Here is a 24286-nt window from a genome sequence, read left to right on the forward strand (position 1 = left end):
TTCCCAACATTTTAAGCATTTATATGTTTTACTTTGTTCTTGTTTTTTTTTTGGCAATTGTCCCTTTGTTTTGTTTTTTAATTGTGATGACAATTGTTAATATTTTCTAAATGTGACAAGCCAGAGCCAGACAATCAATCGATTATTAGAGAAAAACAATTCCATAATGAACATAATCATTAGTTGCAGTCTGATTAAAAAAAAGTAAAAGAATAGCTTCATCTCAACTCACTACCACAGTTAATCTTTAAATGGGCCATCACATGTAAATATTTTGGAAAATTAATTGATTGGTATTTCCTACAACACCTAAATTACACTGTTATTACACCAATATTCCACAGTAATTAAACTCTAAAAACACCCATATTACACATTCATACACCCCTATTACACTCATGTTACACTATTATTACACCCAACACTGTTATTAAACCAATATTATACTGTATTAGACCCATATTACACCTATGTAACCCCATTATTACAACCCATTTTACCCATGGACACACTACACAGCCTGTCAAGTGACCATATCCCCCAGGATCCCGAAATAATTTAAGGGTTAAATCATGTTCTAGATTAAGCATGAATAATCATAGCCAAATATATAATATTCACATGAGACTTTTTCTTTATTTTAGCCTAATAATTACATGTTCCTAATTATACTGTCATGCATCGGTTATATCATTTTCAAAGCAGGTTTTCTTAAAACATGTTATTTTTACAGTGTGGAATAAGTAACTGATCTGAATACTTCATCCACCACTTGTATGTTTTGGATTAAATGTACTTAACCACCACTTGTTATTATTACTAGTAGAGCGTTTGCATTGCAGGTGTATTATAGCATCTTGAGTGATTGTGGTGTCCATCATATTAATTGTGGGCGTGGCTTGTTCCTCAAACTGCGGAAACAGGCTGATTTATTCCAAAAAGCTGCCAGTAGCAGTAGCAGCGGACACACTGGAGCGAGACAGGCAACACACCAGCACACAACATATACTCCACACAGCTCGGAGGAGATGGGGGACAAAGCGGGGACCAGGTAAGGGAAGCATACCGTTTTCGTGTTATCAAAGGATGAGAATTGAAGACGTTCGTCCTCGAGCTAAGAAAGAGGAACTCTCTGTTAGCCTGTGCGCGAAGGACACTACGAAAATAGACCTGATTCACATGACTGTCACCCTCCTCTGTTGATTTCACAGGACTACAAGTGGACATCTCCCTAAATATATCAATAGATATCGATCGATAGTAATGCCGAATTGAAGAATAGAAGCCAAAATAAGTTAAAATGTTGTCCTGTCATGCATATGCATTCGTTACATTTGACTATCAGCTAGGCAGCGTCAAATAGCCTTAAAATGTATATGTTGGTAAGGAGTCTGCCGTGACTTCCTCTAGTGAGAAGACGTAGCGTTTGGGGGCATTCGCTAGCAGGGAGACTGTAGCAACCGTTTTCTGCTCTCAATAGGCGTGTGAACGCTTTTGATTTTATGTGGCTTTTATTATCACATAAACATTAGCCTTTAAGGCAAGAGAAAGAAGTAACACTTTGTTGCCTAACAGGTGTTTGACTGCGTGTTTATTCAACGTTATTCCGTTTTTCAAGGTGTAGTTGAACGTTAAACACCGTTGGCTACATTGTATCCTTTAGCATGTAGCTGCTCTTATAGAATGTCATATTTTTCCTACAACAGAAGAGTTGACTCAGTGGCGGCAAACGTCCGCTTGGTGTTAGTACACTATTTTTCCGGAAGACACAGACTTTATTTTTTCTGCGCCATGTAGACTATGTAGGCCTACTTGTCAATGCAACAGTCTCAAATATATGTATGAATAACATGGTTAGATCCACACGACAGACAGACATCTGAAAATAACGGATAATTCGACAGGTCTGGTGAAGGTGTCCTACCACATAGTACCACTAGGAGTCAGCAAAGACAGAAATACTCAAATCACAGGGCCTTTAAATCACTTTTTGGCAAATGTGTCTGAAAACAAATGTGTGTAGTGAAGTGCTGTCTGTTAATATTGGCAATTAGAATAACCCTTATTAATAGGGATTTCATAATTACGGCTCCAATCTACAATCATCATTGGTTTATGAACTGTCAGAAAATGAAGGAAATGTCCATTGCAGGTTCTCAAAGTCCAACATGATGTTTTCAAATGTCTTGTCTGTCACAACAAACAAATTCAGTTTAATAAGATGTAAGAAAATAAATGTCCACATTTGAGAGGCAAATTATTGTAATGACTATCAGTTAGTTGCCAATATTTCCCTGTTAGTCGATTAACGAGAGAGAGAGAGAGAGAGAGAGATCTTGAAAAAAGATCTTGAAAAAAGAATGACCCTGCTCTTTAATGCGAATCATCTGCTAGCCTTAGATATTCACTTTAAATGGGAAATGTTTGGAGGTAAAAGAAACTCTGCACCCCAGTTAGAGGATTTCCAAGTCTTTCAACGTGTTCATTCAACTCCCCCTTTGGCGAGACGGTTTAAAGTTTTGTGAAACTGTAGAGTGTGAACAACATTTAAATGACATTGTGGCAGGGATATATCCTGTCCTCACTGCTGACCTTTCGAAGCTTCATATCCTGCTGAGTTGAGTTTTATTTTGATAACATTTTTTGTTCCCCCTTTAGGATAAGGGGTTGACAGGAAGTGTTTCACATGTCCCGTGTTGAGGAAGTAATGGACATTTGTGTTGATAATGAGGATGTGCATTTTGTTTTTTGCCCCTGTTTTCTTTCCTCAAAATGTAAAAGGCAGCACATTCCTGGACAGGGTTCTGCTAATGTTCCAAATACTGCAGCAGTGTGCATAAACTTCAAGCTGACATGGCCTGAATGGTCTTGACAACAGCCGTGCTTGTAGGCTAGTAACAATCATTCTCTAATGTATATTTTACAACACTATTTTCATTGTGTGCTGCTGTGGTCATGGACACATTGCCTTTTAGTATCAACACAAAATAATCCCTTGCATACATATTAGTGACGTACTCTGGCCACATTTCCTGGAATACACTTCTCCCGCTTCCTGTTTAGCTTCAGTAAAGACACTCTGCTCTTTTCTCTCTACTTTGCTTCTGACCGGCTTTGACTGGAGATGATTTCTCAACCCCACAACAACAACTGTCTACTTGTGTGGTAACTTACTGAATAGAGCACAGCTTGATATGTCTCAATGGACAGCCAAACTCTGAGTTCAGCCAAGCACTGGAAAGCTAGTCAAGGCAAGTGATTTGACCTTTGCTTCTTGCGAGCAAGTAAATAATAGGAATTATATAAGAGAAAAACTGTGGTCCCACAATAGACAAATATATAGTATATATGTCCAAAGTCTTTAAATGTTTGTGAGTATAGAACGTAATAATATTCAGTTTAATATGATATAACAAGGAAATCCCCCTATTTGTTATGCAAAAATAGTTGTTGATTATTGTTCTGCTTTTCAACTAATAGATTAGTGGACTCATCATTGTAGTTTTATTGACAAAATGTCAAGAGGTTCCCCAGGGCTCAATTCTGCGGCCTCCTTTGTTGCCTGACAAGCTCAAATTTCCCAAAACAACAAACAATTAAACACTTATTTCGCAGTTCACACAAAAATGTACATAAAACGTTATTTTCTTTTTAAAAGTGTGCTGCCTCTCATGTTCTTTTATAACATACCAAAATGGAAATGATGGATTATTTTTGATTATCTATCATTATAATCATCGAATAATCTGCAGATTATATTTTTTCAATTAATAAATGAATTGTCAATAACATTTTAAATAGTCAAACATTCCCCAATCCTAGTTTCACAAGGCCGTTAAAATGTTTAATATTGTTTTGACAGTAATAAACCAAAAATATATTCAGTTTAATGATATTTTTGACAATTGTTCTGCTTATCGACTAATAGCTTAGTCGACTAATCATTGTCGTTTCTATGACAACATTTAAAGAAGTTCCCCAGGGCTCAAATCTGGGGCCTCCTGTCAAATTTCGCAACATTTCACAGTTGAAACTCAAATGCACATAAACCTTTTTTTTCTTCTAACTTATTATTTGAAGACAAGTTGTGACACGTTTAGCCTTACAACACAGAGTAAGGATATATTACACTGTAAGAGAATGAGAGGGTGGAGATTTCCTTCAAATAAGTTTGAAATAGTTTTCAAAAAACATTTTCACGGTCCAATGCTATTGTTCTTTGTTAAGTGCTATTGAAATGTTTCATTGTAATGATTGATGTCCCCCTCAGGACCTGTGTACTCTAATCAAATCCTGCACATTGGGCCACGAACACTATGCTGTTGATTAAATCCTTTTTTGAGAGTGAATGCCATCCATTCGGAGACACTGTGTGAGACTGGAAAACACATGCAGTTGTAGTTTATGTTGACCTTCCTGTCCTGCAGTTTATTGTACTGTCAGCCATCACTGCTGGGCTCTAACCGCTCACTTCTTGTTTACACTAAACTCAAGGATTGGTTTACTGTTGTGTGTGTGTGCGCCTGTAAGGGGCAGGAAGTATGACATGATTTTACACTGCCATTAGTCTATATTGCATTGTAATTCGATCCCTGGGCTGGTTCCCTACCATTTCAGCTTGTTGTTGTCCTTCCTAGAGTAGATGCCTTTGCTGAAATGTTAGTCGTTTTTAGCACATATCATTTTTATTTTTAATTAGAATTGTGGACTTATATTTGTGTCCTGGTGTTAAGGACAAACACCAAAACAGCACCATTCTCATGATGTGGCTCATACACTCCCCACAATGCAACTCAGCTGTCGATAGTTTGGTCGGACATTCTAGTATTTAATGTATTTCTAGTATCTACTAATTTAGTAGGTTTTTCATACCACTGCTACGCTGATGACTAAAAACTAATCTCTTTTGACTCCACTTCGAGCAATACAATTACTAACAAAGCACTTATATACGAACAAAGGACTGGCTTATCTAAAGCTAGTTGAGTAGCACTTGAAATGTTTTGGCTCTATGAAACCTGATGTACTTATGTGATTCTGCTTTCTTCAAGTTTGTATCTTCTTGGTCGAATGCTCTTATTGTAAGTCGCTTTGGATAAAAGTGTCAGCTAAATGCAATGTAATGTAATGTAATGTAAAACCAGTGGAAAGATAAACAGACCTGACTGGGTTGTATATAGTCAGTACAGATACTTTACCAGCATCTTAAATTAGAATTGAAAATAATGTAAATGTCAAATCAGTTTTTATTTAAAGTTCAACTAGACTGAATTGTTTATTCATGTATTTCTATACATGAGGTAAGTACAGCCTTAGAAGATGAAACCTGTACTTCCTTTTTAATAGAGAACCTTGAACATTTTCAGAATTTTGTAATTTTTGCATTTTTAGTTAATACTTAATCGCATGGATTTGCACAGGTTACCAAGATTGCTGATAAGATAGTAAATAACCCTAACCCTCCTTCTTTCTACAGAGTCTTTAAGAAGTCCAGCCCTAACTGCAAGGTAGGATATAGTATGTCGGATTTGACCATGTGTCTTCCTCTCTTGTAGATCATCTTAATCATTTTCTCTTGTCCATCTTTCTTTCCACAGATCACAGTTTATCTAGGGAAGCGAGACTTTGTTGATCACTTAGAACATGTAGATCCAGTTGGTGAGATCTTAACGCGCACACACACACACACACACACACACACACACACACACACACACACACACACACACACACACACACACACACACACACACACACACACACACACACACACACACACACACACACACACACACACACACACACACACACACACACACACACACACACACACACACACACACACACACACACACACACACACACACACACACACACACACACACACACACACACACACAGGGTTGTATCAGACTTGAGCTCTCAAGACCATCATTCTTATCCGAGACCATCATCATGACCACCTATTTGGATTCCAATACCAATGATGCATTCAGGGTCCCTTTTTTAATATTTAGAAAATATTTGTTCACATTCCTAACCAATGACACTCCATGGTGTTAACAACATGCATGATTTAGAGTTTTCAACAGGGTCAGTGACACTTCATGTCAACACTCTGGGGGGCACCAGATGACGGGCTGCAGGGACACACACGTTTTTTTCAAATTTGGGCAGAAGGAGATTACATATCTCTACAACATATAAAGGAGCCTGAAATAGGACTCTGTTGACACTTTATGGTGTTTTTTGTTTAGAACTGCAGCCCCTGATTTTGGTTTCTGAGTAAAATATACTTTTATTGAAAGACTTTATTTGTTTCCTTTAAGGAAATAAATTATTTAGTTGGAGCTAGTCTGGACAAAGGTGGAAGAAGTAGTCAGATCTTGTACTAGCAAGTAAAAGTACCAGAGTGTAGGAATACTCTGTTACAAGTATACAACCTGCATTCAAAATGTTACTCAAGTAAAAGTATAAAAGTATTATCATCAAAATACAGTTAAAGTAGTGACGGTAAAAGTAGTCATTGTGCAGATTTGTCAATTTCAGAATAATATATATGATATGTTTTATAATAATTGATCGTTAAAGTGTTCTCTAAGCTGGTAAAGGTGCAGCTAGTCTGAATGACTTTGTATACTTCAGGGTAGCTTGTGAATTTACTCCAGGTGGAACTAAAGTCTGATTCAACACTTGATTATATTTCACAATCATTCATCCACATCTGTAAAGTAACTACAAGTATTAAATACATGTAGTGGAGCAGAAGTACGAATTTAAATACTCAAGTAAAGTACAATCAATATTGTAAATAAGAACAGTATACTGAAAAACTGAAACGTTGACTAATAAATGTATTATGTCAACAAATGACTGGTATTTGTATAAGGTACTTTGAAAGCATCTATATTAAGTTCAAATGTAAAAATGGGTAGGTTCAACTTAATTGTACTGATTGTAACTAACCTAATACAATGATGTGTAATTTGTTGACTTAATACATTTAATTAAAGTCAACGTTTCCATTTTTTCAGTGTACTTGAGTAAATCTACTTTTACACCACTGAGTCTGGATGATATTTATTCATTAATTGTACTGTGTTTGCATTGTTCAACATCCATCCATCCTCGTGTGTGTTCTCCAGATGGAGTGCTTCTTGTAGACCAAGACTATCTGAAAGACCGAAAGGGTAAACAAACCTAAATAAAGACACAGAGTTACAGACTGACTGAATGACTGATGGACATTTAACCAACGTCTCCGTCCGTCCCCAGTGTTTGTGACTCTGACCTGTGCGTTTCGTTATGGTCGGGAGGATCTGGACGTCCTGGGCCTTTCCTTCCGGAAGGATCTGTACGTCAGCACACTGCAGGTGTTCCCCCCTCTGGAGGAGAAGAAGATCCCTCTGAGCCGCCTGCAGGAGCGGCTGCTGAAGAAGCTGGGGCAGCAGGCCCACCCCTTCCACTTCACTGTAAGACTTCTAAACACAGCTTCACCCTGGCACTACTGTGGACCAGCACTATATACACAGTTTGACATGATGTTAGTCTACAGTGAAGAGAGGACTGATGGTAGCGCTAGTGAAGGGATTGCCAATGAAAGAATCTATGCAAACATTTGACTATATTACAACATGTAATTGATTATATTGTGATCATGTATTTGGGCATTTACTGTTACTACTGTAGGTATAACCCCTTTCACATTCTGTGAAGTGGATAAATGTAGGTTTGTGTACTCTTTCGTGTTATAGTTCTGAATATTAATAAACGGTGTACTCGACTACTTTTTGTGAATTGAATAGTCGAAAAGGGTCGGAGTAAGCGTGTACACTGTAAAAAAACAAAGCGCCCTGCCTGCTCTTACCCACTCCGCCTTCTGTTTCTCTCTCTCTGTCTGTCTAATTCCCCCTTAACTACACCTTAGTCAAGTTATATCAAGTGAAGTGCTAAAGGTTCTCATTCTTCTATGTCTATATTAAAGGTAAATGCACTGTTTTGCATTGTAGCGTTCATTATGACTATGCGCCTTGAGGTGCCATATAGATTTCATTTTGGTTGACATGTTTCAGATCCCCCAGAAGCTGCCTTGCTCAGTAACCCTCCAGCCAGGCGCAGAGGACACTGGGAAGGCGTGTGGCGTGGACTATGAGCTCAGAGCGTTCTGTGCTAAGACTGCAGAGGAGAAGATCCACCAAAGGTTAGAAACATTCAGACGTCTCCGACAAAACACTGTAGAGACTGATGCTCTTTTCCTTCTGTATGATATTAATCAGTGTTGGGAGGGTACATTTTGTTTGTAGGTTTGAGAAACCGGCTCGAGATACACTTTTTGTTATATTCCATGGAATGCTCTTAACATCCCGATGGCAATGAATATCTTAAGTGCTTTGACAAAAAATCATAAAAAAAATGTCATCTGTGGAAGCCGTAGTACTGTAAAAAGCAGGACCAATCACTTTAGCCGGCCCGGCTAAAATAACTGGATGGCTTACCTGCCTGTCAGCCTTCCATCTGTGCACAAACTTATCTCTTGCCCTCATTGGTCATGTGCGCGTTCGTGTGTGTTGGAAGAGGGCAAGTGGCAGATTTTTTTCCCGGTTGTGAATTTTCAAATTCGAGCGCACTCGAGCTGGTTTCTCCAAAATTACCTACCCCACCTTTGAGTGTATTATGTAAGACAACAGAACAATGTTACCTTAGAAAAGAGAGAAACCAAGATATTTAGGATCATAAATGTGTCCTCTTAAATTAAACTAAATGCCTACAGAATAGTATAGTTTAAAAATGCTGTTAACATTAATTAAAAACAAAAACAGACTTTTTGTTTAATAAATCAGGTGTCCAACAACTGCATTCAGGCAGTACGTCTACCTATGATATATCAATCTTTATTTAAAATCTATTGTTACATTGTTATCCTGCAAGTATTCCCGCTTTTCTGATTACACATGTAACACATGTAGATGTAAGGGTATACAGTTACCTTTTTTTTTTTTTAAACTGATTACGTAATCCCGCTATAAGTGATCCATTACTACCAAAGCCTGATATGAATGTGTACGAACCTGCTGTGTTTGTAGGAATTCTGTTCAACTGTTGATCCGGAAGGTTCAGTATGCCCCGGAGAAGCCTGGTCCTCAGCCGATGGTGGAGACCAGTCGCAGCTTCCTGATGTCCGACAGATCTCTACACCTAGAGGCCTCACTGGATAAGGAGGTAACACACTCACACACTCTGATTGGCTATTAGGAGGACTGGTATATACATGATGCTAAGTCTCTGTCTCTCTCCAGCTGTACTACCATGGTGAGCCCATCTGTGTCAACGTCCACGTCACCAACAACTCCACCAAGAGTGTGAAGAGGGTGAAGATATCTGGTAAAGCACTTCTCAAATCAATAATTGTGTTATAAATCTGCTGTAATCTACGACGGAGTATTAGGGCCACACTTAGAAGAAAAAAACAGAGAGATTTCGAGAATAAAGTCGTAATAATACGTGTCTCTCTGAGTCCTGACTCTCCATTGCTGCAGAAGTTTCCCTTACAGTAACTATGACTTTATTCTCGAAATCTCTGTTTTTTTTTCTTCTAAGTGTGGCCCTAATACTCCGTCGTAGTAATCTGACTCACATGAACTACTAAAATAATGATTCTTTCCTTCTTTCAGTTCGTCAATATGCCGACATCTGTCTGTTCTCCACGGCTCAGTATAAGTGTCCAGTTGCCCATGTTGAAGCAGAGTGAGTTCTTCTCCTATATTCTTAACCTCCTCATGCTCAATTATATTGTTTACTTCCTTTAAAACTGTGTTTTTCTCAATAATGGGTACGTTTTGACCAATGTAGGATTTTTGAGGTTCGAAATGACTTTTTTTCACATAATCCATCAATCTTTATATAGCTCCCTTAGAATGTTTTCTTTTCAAATACATACTAAGAATACCTTTTTACAGTGTAAAAGTCAACTCTTTAATGGTGACAGGGTTTCTAAATACCATTAAACACAGATTACCATTTATGTACTGCATTTCTTGTAGGCCAACATCTTCACTGATATATACAACGTAAACAAGTGAAATTCAGCTGATACATCATTTTGTCCATCTAGCCCAGGGATGGGCAAATGGCGGCCCGCGGGCCGCATGCGGCCCCCACCTCCTCTTTTTGCGGCCCTCAGATTAATTTATAAACAACGTAATTAATAATTAAAAATATATATTTTTATTTTATTTTACTTGTAGTACTGATACCGTCCACTAGACTCCTAGTTACATCGCGAGCTGCGTACATGATTTCAAATACCGCGAAATAATCTGTGACGCATTTGTGTGTATTGTGTTTGTTTCCCGGAGAAACACTCACAAGAAACACCGGCCGTTGTTATGCCTGCTGTGACGTTAAGTTGCCGCTTTTAATTTTGCCTTTACAAGCTTAAAAGTTGTATTTATCATCTGAATTTGGCGAAACAAGTTTAATATTCTAAAAACCAATACTTTGTTTATTTGAAATCAGATGAAAACAAACTGTCACGGACCCTGCCGTGTTATGATTACTACGCTTTTCCTTCATAATTTCAGCGGGAGGGAGGGGGAGTTGTGCTGAGGAACAGCAGAGTGCGGGCTGAAGGGTGTCTGTGTGGACATTCCCCTTATTCTGGAATAAGGGGAATGCAGAGACTGGCTACAAGTGTTTTAGGTTCAAGTTAGACAACTAATGTCTGGGTTAGTGTTCATGACTTCATGTTTATGTCTTCTTAATGGTTAATCTCAATGCACACACATTTTCCGTGCTTTCCAATAGTTTAAAATAGTTTTATTCCACTGTTTAATAACCTGTTCAATACAAACATGCCACTTGTAAAAATGAAATAACATTTCTGTGAACTGATATTTGTTTAGTGAGCTTATTAGAGGATGTTCCCATTGTTTGGGGATGTTCCCTTTCATTGTACAATGTCAATGAAGATGTCAGACTTAGTATATTTGTTAATAATTACATACAACACATTGTTGTGTGTGTGTGTTCCAAGTGAATCTGCGGCCCCCTGGTGGCCAGTACATCAATGATGTGGCCCCCACCACCATCAAAGTTGCCCATCCCTGATCTAGCCTTTATGAGTATGTATAAACTGCTCAATATTAACAAAGGCGTTCCACAGGGATCCATTATAGGGCCCCTTTCTTTTTACAGTCTCAACGCATTAGTATGCAAATGACAGTATTTTATACAGATAGGATTGAACAGTGCATTAAAAGCTACCAACATATTTTACCAACCTCTTGCAGTATAGAATTATAATATCCTATGTAAAGAATGAGCGTTATACTTTTGAAACTCATTTGCAACCATTCAGTATGCAGCAACAGACTGAGGGATCACTCTATAACGATTTTGCTCCCCTACCTCCACCCCCGACACCAGTCACCAGGTTTCTCCCAGCTCCACCTCCTGCCAGGTCTACACTCTGACCCCCACACTGGGGACCAACAGGGAAAAGAGAGGCCTGGCCCTGGATGGAAAACTAAAGCATGAAGACACCAACCTGGCCTCCAGCACCATGTAAACACACATATTCACATCGCATCTGACAAAAAAAGGCTCTACTTCTTATGCATAGATGCCCACACTGAAAAACATGTACATTGATCGTTTATTTTATAACTGCTTGCATATGTCCTGTGTGTTGCAGAGTAAAAGAAGGGACCAACAAGGAGATGATGGGGATCCTGGTTTCCTACAGAGTCAAAATCAAACTGGTGGTGTCTCTTGGAGGGTAGGTGAACACACTCGAGCTTTTCACAGCAATGATTTCTGAAATTGTACAACATATTTGCTTTGTTAAAAGACTTTGAAGAAATCTCAAAGAAACTATCTTCAGAAATTAGGGCTGTCAAACGATTACAATTTGTAATCAGATTAATCACAGCTTAAAAATTAATTAATCATGATTAATCACCATTCGAACTATGTCCAAAATATGCCATTTCTTTATGTATATTGTTATGGGAATGGAAAGATAAATGAAAGAAGGCAGATATATCCATTTAACATACAGTATCTATGTTTATTATAACATTTGTCTGCGTGTCAAAATGAAAGACAACCTAGTGGAGTACTTCTTGACCACAGAGTGTGAACGTTGTGATCAGCTGTTTTAGCGCAGTTCTCCAGTGAAGGGGGGATTCTCCCTCCGCAGCCGGTTGGCATAGTTTTGGCACAATTCCGTTGTACAGACTGACGTTAACAGCAGCCCTGTCTGTGCACACGGAGACCGACTCTGTCATCTGGTGATCTAACCGCCTTCTGGAAAAGCTTCACAAGTAGTCGGTACGCAAATGCGCTTTGTGACACAAGTGAGAGTACGCATTTCAGATTATGCACATAACCTGCGTACCAGTTATGTGCACCCCTGTACTACAGCAAAAGTATTCTCCGTCAGGACTTCCTGCAACAACACCACGCCGTTATCTTGATTCTGATTAGCCAGAAGACATTATCATAGATGTTCTATTGAGAAGACGATCACTACGTGACAAAAGTTTTCAAAACCGTGGCTACTGAAATCAATCTTACTAACTGCTGTCTGTGCAATTTACTCCGCGAGTTGGCAGACTTTATTTTGCTTACTTTAACATCATTTTTCATGGTGGGGCTAAGCCATTTCTTGGTATGGGTGTAGCCTACCCCAGGCCCATACCCTAGCGCTGCCACTGGTGGCACGTATGGGGCGGGCCATTCTGCACATGCGTTAAATACGTTAAATATTTTAACGCAATTAATTTAAAAAATGTATTGCCGCCGCTAACGCAATAATTTTGACAGCACTATCAGAAATATAAAAAATATAAATCTGCATTTTTGGGTAGATTTATAAAGTTATGCAGACTCTTGGTTCTGTTTTATATATGTAGTTCATTGTGAACATGTTCATGGACTGGATTAAGATAATCAGTTGTTATATGTTGTTACATTTAGTAATGTACATTGTCTTCTGCCCCCCTATCCTGTGGAGTTCCCCAAGGTTCTATTTTGGGGCCCATTTTATTTTCCTTATACCTTCTCCCCCTTGGACTAATTTTTAGAAAACATGGCGTCTCCTACCACCTTTATGCGGACGACTCCCAAATATACCAACCCCTAAAAAAACATAACACCAGCTCTCTGATGCCCCTGGTTGACTGTCTTAATGACATAAAGGCCTGGATGGTGCTAAACTTTTTAAACATAAATGAGAGCAAAACGGAGGTCATTAGGCACATTCACACACTTTTACTTGTACTTTTCCCACAAAGATTCATGAGAACTTAGTTCATGAGAACTCTTTAGTTCTCATGAACTAAGTACAGATCGCATTCACACCGGAATAAGTTCCTGGGGAGGGATTAGGCAAATGAAGCCGCTGACGTCACTTCTTCTTCTTCTGCTTTGGGTTTACTGGCAGGCCGCAAACAACTTCACGGCGTATACTGCCACCCGAAGTCCCCGGAGTTGGGGACTGGCTTCAGTAGAAGCTGCTGGGACTCCCAGCAGCTTCTACTGAAGCCTTCCGAGGAAATCGCCAGAACGCCGACACCTCTTCATCTCCACCGCTCCCATATTTTCTTTTGTGTTGCCATAAGTTAGTCTCTGCGTTTCTGCGCTGGGCTAATGCTAATGCTAATAATGCTAATGCAAGGATAATAAAATGGCGGCTTCACCATTTTTTTTTTGGGAGTTTTACGGGGCGTGCATTCCGCCCAGCCAATCAGACATAGGAACCTTTTTCTCCCACGAAAGTACCTTTACCCCCTTTTCCGTCCCTGCTAGAGAGCCTAGCAGGGACGGAAAAGGGGGTAAAGGTTCTGATTAACTAATTTTAGTTCCGGCTCTTTTTGGTGTGAACGCGACATTTCGGAACTATATCGGAACTAAAGTGGGAAAAGTACTGCGGTGTGAACGCGCCTATAGTGTTTGGGCCAAATAGTGATGTCCCTTCCATTGACCTGGGTTCCCTGCAACCATATGCAAAACCCATGGTCACTAATCTGGGCGTCAACATCGACAGTGCTTTTAGATTAGATAAACAGATAAACTCTGTGGTTGAGTCCCGTTTTTCTCACTTGAGGCTCCTGTCCAAAATGTAACCGGTTTTATCCTTTTTAAGACTTTGAGCGTGTAATTCATGCCTTTGTTTCTACGCGTCTAGATTACTGTAATGCACTTTATGCCGGCCTAAACAAGACTTCGCTGGCACGCCTGAAGCTGGTACAAAATGCTGCGGCTCGGCTGCTTACAGTCAAGCATGAGCACATCACACCTATTCTAGCTTCCCTGCACTGGCTTCCTGTAAATTTTAGAGTTCATTTTAAGATTTTATTGTTTGTTTTTAAATCGCTTAATGGGCTGGCCCCTCAGTACATCTCTGACCTCCTAAAGGTGTAAACTCCCTCAAGGTCTTTGATCAGCTGCTGCTGGTAGTCCCTAAAACCAAGAAAAAGACCAGGGGAGATCGAGCCTTCTCAGCGGTAGCCCCCATGCTCAAATTGTCACCCACCCTCCAAACTTTTAAGTCCCGCCTAAAGACCCACCTCTTTTCTCTCGCTTTCGAGTCAGTCGGAGCTATGTTTTATCGATTTTTATGCTTTTATTGTCTGCCCATAGCCTTTATGTACCGTGTATTAATTCTTACGTGTGCCTTTTATCCTTTTATCTTTTCTTATGTGTGCCTTTTATCTATTATTGTAATATTATATGTTATTATAATGTTATGTTTGGTGTGAAGCACTTTGGTAAACCCTTTGTTTTTAATATGTGCTATAGAAATAAAGTGGATTGGATTTAGTGATAGCACACCCAAATATTCAACAAAACTAGGGCAGCATTGTGAGTGACACAACAACATGTGTGGAACTGAAGAGATGTTCAAATCGTTTATTATACATCTTCATTTTTTTGTGTGTAGGGACGTAGCAGTGGAACTTCCTTTTGTCCTGATGCATCCCAAACCCTTAGACCTGCCGAGCTCCCAACCACAGTCAGGTAGGACACACACACACACACACACACACACACACACACACACACACACACACACACACACACACACACACACACACACACACACACACACACACACACACACACACACACACACACACACACACACACACACACACACACACACACACACACACACACACACACACACACACACACACACACACACACACACACACACACACCTCATAACAGTTTGAGCTGAGCTGTGTGAGCTGGAAGGATTAGGCTGTAATTTAATGCCTCAATGTGTTCTTGTTTCTAGTTGTTCCAGAGGCTGATGCTACTGTGGACACAAACCTCATAGAGTTTGAGATGAAGTAAGTGTGTGACTAGATTTCTCCAAACTAAACCATGCGTTCCACTCACAGACTGAAGTGCAGGGTTGTTATTTGAGTAAAGTATTAACCTGATTTACTAACGCAGCAGAGGATTTGGATTAGCAAAATTTCACATGTCACTGAATTTGAGAGCAACAAATAGAACAAGGCGATTCTTGATCAGTGGTTGCACCTATTCCACAGCAAGTTAACGTTGGAGAGAAACTCCCTATAGAGGGAACATGGGGATTTTAGCCTTTGCAGACCATTTACATGCACTAAAACCTATAGAACACACTACAGGAAAGGGGAAACACAAAAAAGCAGGGCCTCTTTAATCAACAAAAGATAAAATATAGATTTAGGTTTGTTGGAAAGGCGGAAATATTTCTTACTAATGACTACAATTACTTATTTCTTACTCACACTAATTTCAACCATATAGATTAATATGATTGGCCTACACATGATCTGGTTCTGATATATCTGTCAAGGCTTCCTTCCCGTTCCATCAAGTCACTAAGACGCCTTAAAAAAAACAGTTTTAACGGGTTATCTGTCAATTTATTTGTTTTACTTACAGTTGTGATGACTGTTTGGCTTCCAATGAAGTTTGTGCGACTCGTGTTTAACAAAAACAATTCCACACACATTCAGCAAAGAAAATAGGCCTTTACTACAGTTATACAAATCAAAATAAAAGAGCCAAAACTCAAATAAAATAATAGACAATGTTGATCGTATTTCTTTATTTTTACGTTAACGGTTAAAAACTGTGTCTCGACAGCATCTTCCACACAGGTTGCCCATTTCTGTGGTTGCGGTCGGATAATCCAAAAATCAGCTCCTAACGTCTAACCCTATCGTCTATTTCTTGACCTCTGAGTCACGTCACGAAGAGACTGCTGTACTTCAAGGTACGGACACACCAACCCGATTATCGCGTTGGTGGGCGTCAGACCGACGATGAGCGTCGACACGCCCTACTCGGATTAGTGTGTCCCGCACCGTCGGGCTGGCTGAAAAGACCCGACGGTGCGGGACACACTAATCCGAGTAGGGCTTGTCGACGCTCATCGTCGGTCTGACGCCTTTTCGGCCGTCGGCGAAATAAATCGTTCTGATTGGCTGTTCAGCTAGAGAATCAGTGCATGAGAAGCGAAACGGAAGTGAGGGACCCAAACAAACTATTAAGAAGGCAAATCTGAGATTTAATTTAACTCCAGCTCTCGACACAGGTTCGGGAAAGCCCCATAAGCTTCTCGTTGTAGAGTGAAAATGGAACGCACACGCTATTTGTTGTTTGTTTATATCACGCAGTCTGTTATTCTTCTCTCGGGTATCACGCAGTCTGTCTTCCGGTTATTGCCTCTTTTGAATGAGGAATACACACTACCGCCGCCTGCTGGTAAGGAGAGTTATTGCCACTCACGCATGCGCAGTTCCTACGTGCTTCTTGGCCGTCGGCCAGGGCTGGACTGGCCATCTGGCATACCGGGCATTTTCCCAGTGGGCCGACGTGCCTTTTGGGCCGACACGTCATTTTTCTTTTTTTCTGAAGTCCCCGCCCATAAGACGGGTTGATTGGCCCTCTGTTTAAATGTTTTTAGTAATTCACACTGGGCCGGCCCAATCAAATCTTTAATCACCTCCCCCTTTGGGCCACTCGGTGTGCATCATTAAATCACGCCCCCAGGAGGTGAGTCGGCCCAGCGAGTCGGCCGTTGAAGCCAAACTGCCTTTTTTTTCGAGAAAATAAACAGTAGACGAAGACCAAGCGAAAAGGGGGAGCAGAAAAATTACGGGCAAGAAAAAAGCAGGCCCTTCGTGCTGATGCTGCCGCTTGTGTCAAAAATAACCGACATGTTTAGTACAGGTGCAGGTCCATCTTCAGCACCCGTGGCCAATATTGGTGGTGAGGAAGATGATGAGAGGGAGAGATATCAGCGCGAGTGGGGAGAGGGAGGAGAACTCGCGGTAAGCAGAAGCTAAGAAAATTAGGAAAAGATTGTTATTAAGGTTATGATACTCTGTAGTTCTGGAACTCATTAATATCCCCTTGATGAAGCACTAATAAGACAAATATTATAAGAGAAACATTCGTTAGCCTACAAGCTAGTAAGCTGGCTTTTTTAGGTTTTCCCTGGCAAGTTAAAATATAGCTTAATGGGACTCTGATACATTGTCTCATTGAAAGAATGTCATTATTTTGTTAACCACCATTCATGAACAATTACTGTCAGCTGGCAGCTTGTTTTGTTTAGTTTATTTACTTATTTGGTTTGGGACCTGAACTTTTTTTTATAGTCAGCTTTTTGTGGTAGTTTTGATTAACAATATATAGAATGAATAATATAGAAATAGATAAGAAAATTGAGGCACACATGTAGTTTTGACCATGAACTGTGGTATTGTTATGTCAATGCCTATTTGTATGGACCTGTATCAGGGAATCCATTCATTCTGTATCATTGTGTTGAGCCAGGTAGCATCCCCAGAGGAGGAGAGTGTCAGCGAGAGTGAGGAGAGCAAAGAGCAGGAGGACATAGATTACTTTGCCCGCCCCGAGCCATTTATGTTACAGATGTTTTTAGAACAGCACCCACAACAACATACCAGAAATCCAGTTGTGCAGAAGGTATTCTTCACCTGTAAAGATGGCACCAGCAGAAAGTGGCTTACATATTGCAAGGGACGTCATATGTTGTTTTGTATGTCTGGAATTTGGGAAGAGGACTGACACTGGCACATTTATAACTGGAATGTCAGATTGGAGGCACGCACACCAGCGTACAGAGGAGCACAAAAAGAGCCTTACACATTCAACCTGTGCTGAAGCTTTTTTCTTACGGTGCTCTAAAGCAGACATCGAAAGCATGTTTGCTGGCAGTCAGATGTCTGCTCATAGGGAACAAGTCCGAAAGAGACGTCAGGTTTTGGAGCGTGTGGTGAAAGTGCTTGGGAAGAAGGGGCTAAGCTACAGGCAGGTGGAGAATGAGGGAGCATATATGCTAGCTGACAACACCGTGGACCACAGTAACTTTTTGGAGCTCATCCTTTTATTAGGAAAGTATGATGTCTGCTTAAAAGAACATCTGGATGATTGCGTATAGAGAAGAGCAAGAAATTGCACCAATCCAGTGGAACTAAAGGTAGAGGGTCTCTCATCACCCTACTCTCCAAAACTACTGTTAACTCCATAATATAAACTGTTGGTAGTCTAATCAAAGAAAGTATCTCCAGTGATGTCCAGAAGGCCGGAATGTTTTCTGTTCAGCTGGACACAACACAAGACATACATGTTTTCTGTTCAGCTGGACACAACACAAGACATAACTTCTCAGGATCAGTGTTCAGTAATCTTAAGATATGTCAATGAGACTGTGCAAGAGAGGCTTGTGGCTTTAGTGAAGTGCCATGCATCTACTGGACAATACTTTGTGAACTTGCTCTCAGATGTCTTAGAGCATCTGAAACTGGACAAGAGCATGTGTATAGGTAATGCAACAGATGGAGCATCCAATATGCAAGGCCGGTAGAAAGGATTTGCTGCACTGATGACCTCCCAGACACCCACTCATGTCCATGTGTGGTGCTCTGCTCATGTTCTTAATCTTGTCCTGGCTGAATCTACCCAAACTGTCATCGAATGTGGAACACTTTTCAACCTAATCAATGACATAGCAGTGTTTATCAGGGAGTCATATCAGAGGGTCAATCTGTGGGAGAAACAAGCCCAATTGGGGAGAGGCGCCTGTGGTTCTTGTGGAGAATCTACAGTCAGAGCTGAACAGTGGGACAGGCTTAAAGCATCACATGTGGAAGAATATAAGACCAGAATGGTGGAAGATGGATCAGAAGGAAAGGAAGAAGAGACTGAAATTGTGCATAAAACAGGCATGAGAATCACTCACCTTTCGGCGAAATTCGCCGTTTTGAATCCAAAATAGGTCGTTTGTGTGATTCATGTAGATCTGCAATAAAAATATTTTTGGGGGGGGGTCTGGGACCCGGAGTAATCTGCGGTCGCGAGCTGTTATGTGCCATCATGACACGCATGGTGTTCTTTTTATATATATTATAATGCAGCGCGAGCTATGTGCTCGAGTCTTCCTGCCTGTCGGCTCTGCTGCTCCGCGATGATGGTCTAGCTTCAGCAGCCACATTAGCTACGGGTGCGTTCGTTAATATTAACTGTGCGGTCCGGAGTCACTGTGGCACAGACTGGACCGCTGGTGAACAGCTGTTATAACGGGCCGTTCAGGTGTTCAGAGCAGAGCTCCCTGTCGGAGCGCAGAGCGTGATGTGCACTGAAAAGTGTTTCTGTCGCAATATTATCGTTGAGCTAGCTAGCTAGCTAGCTAGCTAGCATACATTGTCACTATCTGCTAACGTTAGCTTTAGCCTTCGTTTTCTAATAGTTTTTTTTTCATAGGCGATAAACGGAGGTGGTATAAGTATAGATCTTGTACTTGAGTAAAAGTAGAAGCACTCAGATCTTGTACTTGATTAAAAGCAGAAATACTCAGATCTTGTACTTGAGTAAAAGTAGAAGTACTCAGATCTTGTAGTTGAGTAAAAGTAGAAGTACTCAGGTCTTGTACTTGAGTAAAAGTAGAAGTACCAGAGTGTAGGAATAGGAATACTCTGTTAGTAAAAGTACTGCATTCAAAATGTTCCTCAAGTAAAAGTAGAAAAGTATTCTCATCAAAATATAGTGAAAGTAGCGACAGTAAAAGTAGTCATTGTGCAGATTGGTCCATTTCAGAATAATATATATGATATGTTTTATAATGATTGATCATGAAAGTGTTCTCAATGCTGGTGAAGGTGCAGCTAGTCTGAATGACTTTGTAGACTGCAGGGTAGCTTGTGGATTTACTCCAGGTGGAACTAAAGTCTGATTCAACACTTGATTAGATTTCACATCATTCATCCAGATCTGTGAAGTAACTAAAGGTATTAAATACATGTAGTGGAGTAAAAGTACACCATTTACCTATGAACTGTAGAGGAGAAGAAGAACAAAGTAGCAAAACATTGAAATACTTAAATAAAGTACAAGTATCTCAAAAGTGTACCTAAGTATAGTACTTGAGTTTATGAATTTAGTTACTTTACACCAGATGCCATAGAGATAGAAAGACTCAGCCTTGCACAGAGGCATGACAATATCAATCAATCAATCAATCAATCAATCAATGTTTATTTATATAGCCCAATATCACAAATGTTACATTTGTCTCAGTGGTCTTCACAGTGTGTACAGAATATCAGTATGACAATACGACACCCTCTGTCCTTAGACCCTCACATCGTACAAGGAAAAACTTCCAAAGAAAACCTAGTTTAAAGGGAAAAATGGGAGAAACCTCAGGGAGAGCAACAGAGGAGGGATCCCTCTCCCAGGACGGACAGACGTGCAATAGATGCCGTGTGTAAATTGAAAAGATAATACATTTGCAACATAGGTAGTCCAAATGTTTGGAAATGCATGTGTGTATATTAGGAAGATGAATCCACGAGGATATCCATCCAGGACCGATGATCCAGGACCACAGCCACGACTCAAGATCCAGCGCTCGCGATCCAGGACCGCAGGATCATCCATGACTCCGGATCCCAGCGTATATAGACACCAAAAAGAAAGACATTTGGGGAAGCTGGGTTAATCGGAACATGAGTGTACACGGGTATAGACAGAGAGAAGGAAGAAGTAAATTGTCCCCCGACAAACTAAGCCTATATCAGCAAAACTAGGGGCTGAATCTAATCAGCCCTAACTATAAGCTTTATCAAAAAGGAAGGTCTTAAGCGCACTCTTAAAAACGGATAGGGTGTCTGCCGCCCGAACACAAACTGGAAGCTGATTCCACAAATGTGGAGCTTGATAAGAAAAGGCTCTGGCTCCCATTGTACTTATACAATAGATTTTCAAAATGCTCAACAGTGCTGCCAAAATTATAAACTGACTGCTACACAATTAAAATAAATGCTTTTATATAATTCTATTAGATGTGGCTCTTTACCATTTCTGTTATTATTAACACTGCTGCTTTAGTTGTTCTGACTGCTAAAATCCTCTGTTATTCCTCATTTTAAAGCCGATATTCCGTGGGGTTGGGTCCTTGTCACCTTTTCCATACCTGATGAGTTTGCATCCCTGATAATACTTAGTAAGGAGGTCATAATATTTTTGACTCATGGCTGAAGTTAAGTTTCTCCAGCTCTCCCCAGGTTGGCAAGAAAATGCATCTCAAAATGCATCAGATTGATGCTTTAAAATATGGAATATTCAAAATGTTCTTCCGGGGGAGCATGCCCCCGGACCCCCCTAGAGCAGTGTTTCTCAAACTTTTTCATACCAAGGACCACTTAACCAATAAAAAAACACTCGCGGACCACCTAACTCCACAAATATAAGAAAACACATCGTTTTTCTAGAACAGATTACAAATCGCCTGAAAATGGTACAAACAAGTGGCAACATGTGTGATGAAGGTGTTGCGCTGGGCTATTTCATGCAATCGACAGTGAAACTTAAGCTCGCTCCATTGCGGAGATATTCCTGCGAGGGTGCAGAAAACTTAAATATATGTATTTATTTCAAATATGAAATGTTACCAATATACTCACGGACCACTAGGGGGCACTCACGGACCACCAGTGGTCCGCGGACCACACTTTGAGAAGCACTGCCCTCGAGGGATAATATCCTTCTCACCTTTTTCATCCCTGACCCGTTTTCATGCCTGATAAAAGCTGCTCCTCCTGCAAAAATTGCCCACTGTGCTGCTATGAGATACTCAGGCGGTTCAACATGTTGTCAGATGCTTATCATGTCCTTGGGCTTGCATATAAGTTCCTGCTGACCCTTTCCCTAACTCAGGTGGCCTGTGAAAGAACACACACACACACACACACACACACACACACACCCACCCCAAGGAATGGACGCTGGACATAGTGCCCCTCTCCACAACAAGCATTCATTTTAGTTATTTCAGTCTAGTATATAAGTTACTTTGTGTGTGTATATATATATATATATATATATATATATATATATATATATATATATATATATATATATATATATATCTTGCTAGTTGTGTACTTTTGTAATTTATGTGGGATTTCTGTCAAATGTTGCTTCAACTAAATTTAAATCTGTCTCTTTCAAACCTATTCTCAGGAAAAAAAATAAAGACAGTGGATAGTATTTTTGGTTACGCCTGTGTTCCTTCAGTTCTGTGGGCTCTGGGAGGTTCTGAGAAACCAGCCGCCTAAGACTTGCCCTTGCGTGTGTCAATCAATCACATTTTATTTATATAGCCCAATATCACAAATTACAATTTGTCTCAGAGGGCTTCACAGTGTGTACAGGTATGACATCCTCTGTCCTTAGACCCTTGCAGCGCTCAAGGAAAAACTCTCCAAAACAGACCCCACAATTAACAGTGGAAAGTAGGAAGAAACCTCTGTGAGAGCAACAGAAGAGGGATCCCTCTCCCAGGACGGACAGACGTGCAATAGGTGTTGTGTGTACAGATGAAAAAGGCAATACAATTACAGCGATTAAAAAAAGGATGGAAAAATTAAATGAAAGCGTCAATGTATATAAAAAAGATGCCGTCGACTCATCCTGTAGACTCATTTGGTCCTATCTCTATTGTGTTGTCAAAGGGGAGGCAGGGCACTATAGGGTCCGTCCCCCCTAAATTCACTAGAAGTCATCATTTAAGGGGTTATTTTTAAAACTTTTCTTCTGGGGGGGGCATAGCCCCCCAGACCCCCCTATTAGTGCTCGGTCACTGTTCGCTTTGTGAGAGGGTTTGAAGGTCTAATTTCTAATGATTGATAGTTACACATACTTGTGGTATGTATTAGTTTTGTTTGCCCCTGGTATGTAAAAAGGATAATAATAGTGTTTTTTTTAATTATACTGAGTTATTCTTCTTGTCAGGAACCGCTACTATTTGTTTGTTTTATGGATTTGGTCCGGTCTGGATCTAAATGCCAGGGCCGATTTGCTGTCCCTGTCCAGCCCTGCCGTCGGCTGAAGGCTTTGCGGTGTGTTCCAGTGCGACACATGGCCAAAACGCAGAGACGCGAGGCGACGCAACAGTCGGGGTCCGTCTGTTGTCAGATTGGTGTGTCCGGGCCTTTAGAGTATCCGACTGCACTTTCACTATCCGACGTGTTTATGATGCGCCAGTGGACATCATAAATGTGCGTCTGCTGCTGTGGGGAAACTATGGAAACTACAGTTTTCTATACAGCGGACTACAACTTGGATGTATAATAAGAACGAGGGACTACTGTAAACTCATCTAGAGACTCTGCACCGTGCTCTGATGCTGCTGCTTTGCTTTATGAACGTGGACAACAGAGAAACATATTCTTCAGGACCAAAGTTGGAATTGAAATAAAAGAGGAAAGTGAAACTTATGCTCATCACCCTCTCCCTCCGGTCCACATTAATACAAATGATCCCAATACGTATGATTCTATGAAAAGATCTTAAAATAAATACAAATGTATTTATTATAAACGTTAGTCCCTAACATCTATCACTGTGTGTATATCACCATTCAAACATCTTTTTAAAAGTTGTACAACCCCTACACAGCTCAGTGATCATTTCAGTAAAAAGTAACGTTCATATTTATCTTTTTGATTATAATACTGATGAACGTTCAAAACAAAGCACTTTGGCAACTTACCACATACATTTTTAAATGCTTAATAAGCACCGTAACTTTCATGATATAATTTCTCGGTCATAATCGGTTGTTTCTGTGAACGGCCGACTGTTGTGTGACGGCAAATGCTGCGGCTGCAAGGCATTGTGCGGCAGCATTGTCTCCTCTCCTTTCGGTGAGGGAGGTCCAGTGGTTCCTAAGCTAAAGGAGGTTATAAAGGAA

The 24286-nt window shown here is 40.4% G+C and overlaps 1 protein-coding gene across 1 annotated transcript in view; it reads left to right on the forward strand.

The window, feature by feature from the left end:
• Window positions 1-919: 919 nt before the first annotated feature.
• The window catches only part of arrb2b (arrestin, beta 2b), a 36150-nt gene continuing 12783 nt past the window's right edge, over window positions 920-24286 (forward strand). The window contains exons 1-13 of the mRNA XM_034105879.1: window positions 920-1051; window positions 5477-5507; window positions 5598-5658; window positions 7146-7190; window positions 7276-7472; window positions 8073-8200; window positions 9084-9219; window positions 9297-9381; window positions 9672-9744; window positions 11425-11562; window positions 11693-11776; window positions 14945-15021; window positions 15305-15359. Of these exons, the coding sequence (XP_033961770.1) occupies window positions 1029-1051; window positions 5477-5507; window positions 5598-5658; window positions 7146-7190; window positions 7276-7472; window positions 8073-8200; window positions 9084-9219; window positions 9297-9381; window positions 9672-9744; window positions 11425-11562; window positions 11693-11776; window positions 14945-15021; window positions 15305-15359 (1133 nt within the window). The 5' untranslated portion in view covers window positions 920-1028. The remainder of the gene's footprint in view (window positions 1052-5476; window positions 5508-5597; window positions 5659-7145; window positions 7191-7275; window positions 7473-8072; window positions 8201-9083; window positions 9220-9296; window positions 9382-9671; window positions 9745-11424; window positions 11563-11692; window positions 11777-14944; window positions 15022-15304; window positions 15360-24286) is intronic.

Source organism: Pseudochaenichthys georgianus, chromosome 18 (genome assembly GCF_902827115.2).
Source record: "Pseudochaenichthys georgianus chromosome 18, fPseGeo1.2, whole genome shotgun sequence".
In the NCBI taxonomy this organism is placed as follows: domain Eukaryota; kingdom Metazoa; phylum Chordata; class Actinopteri; order Perciformes; family Channichthyidae; genus Pseudochaenichthys; species Pseudochaenichthys georgianus.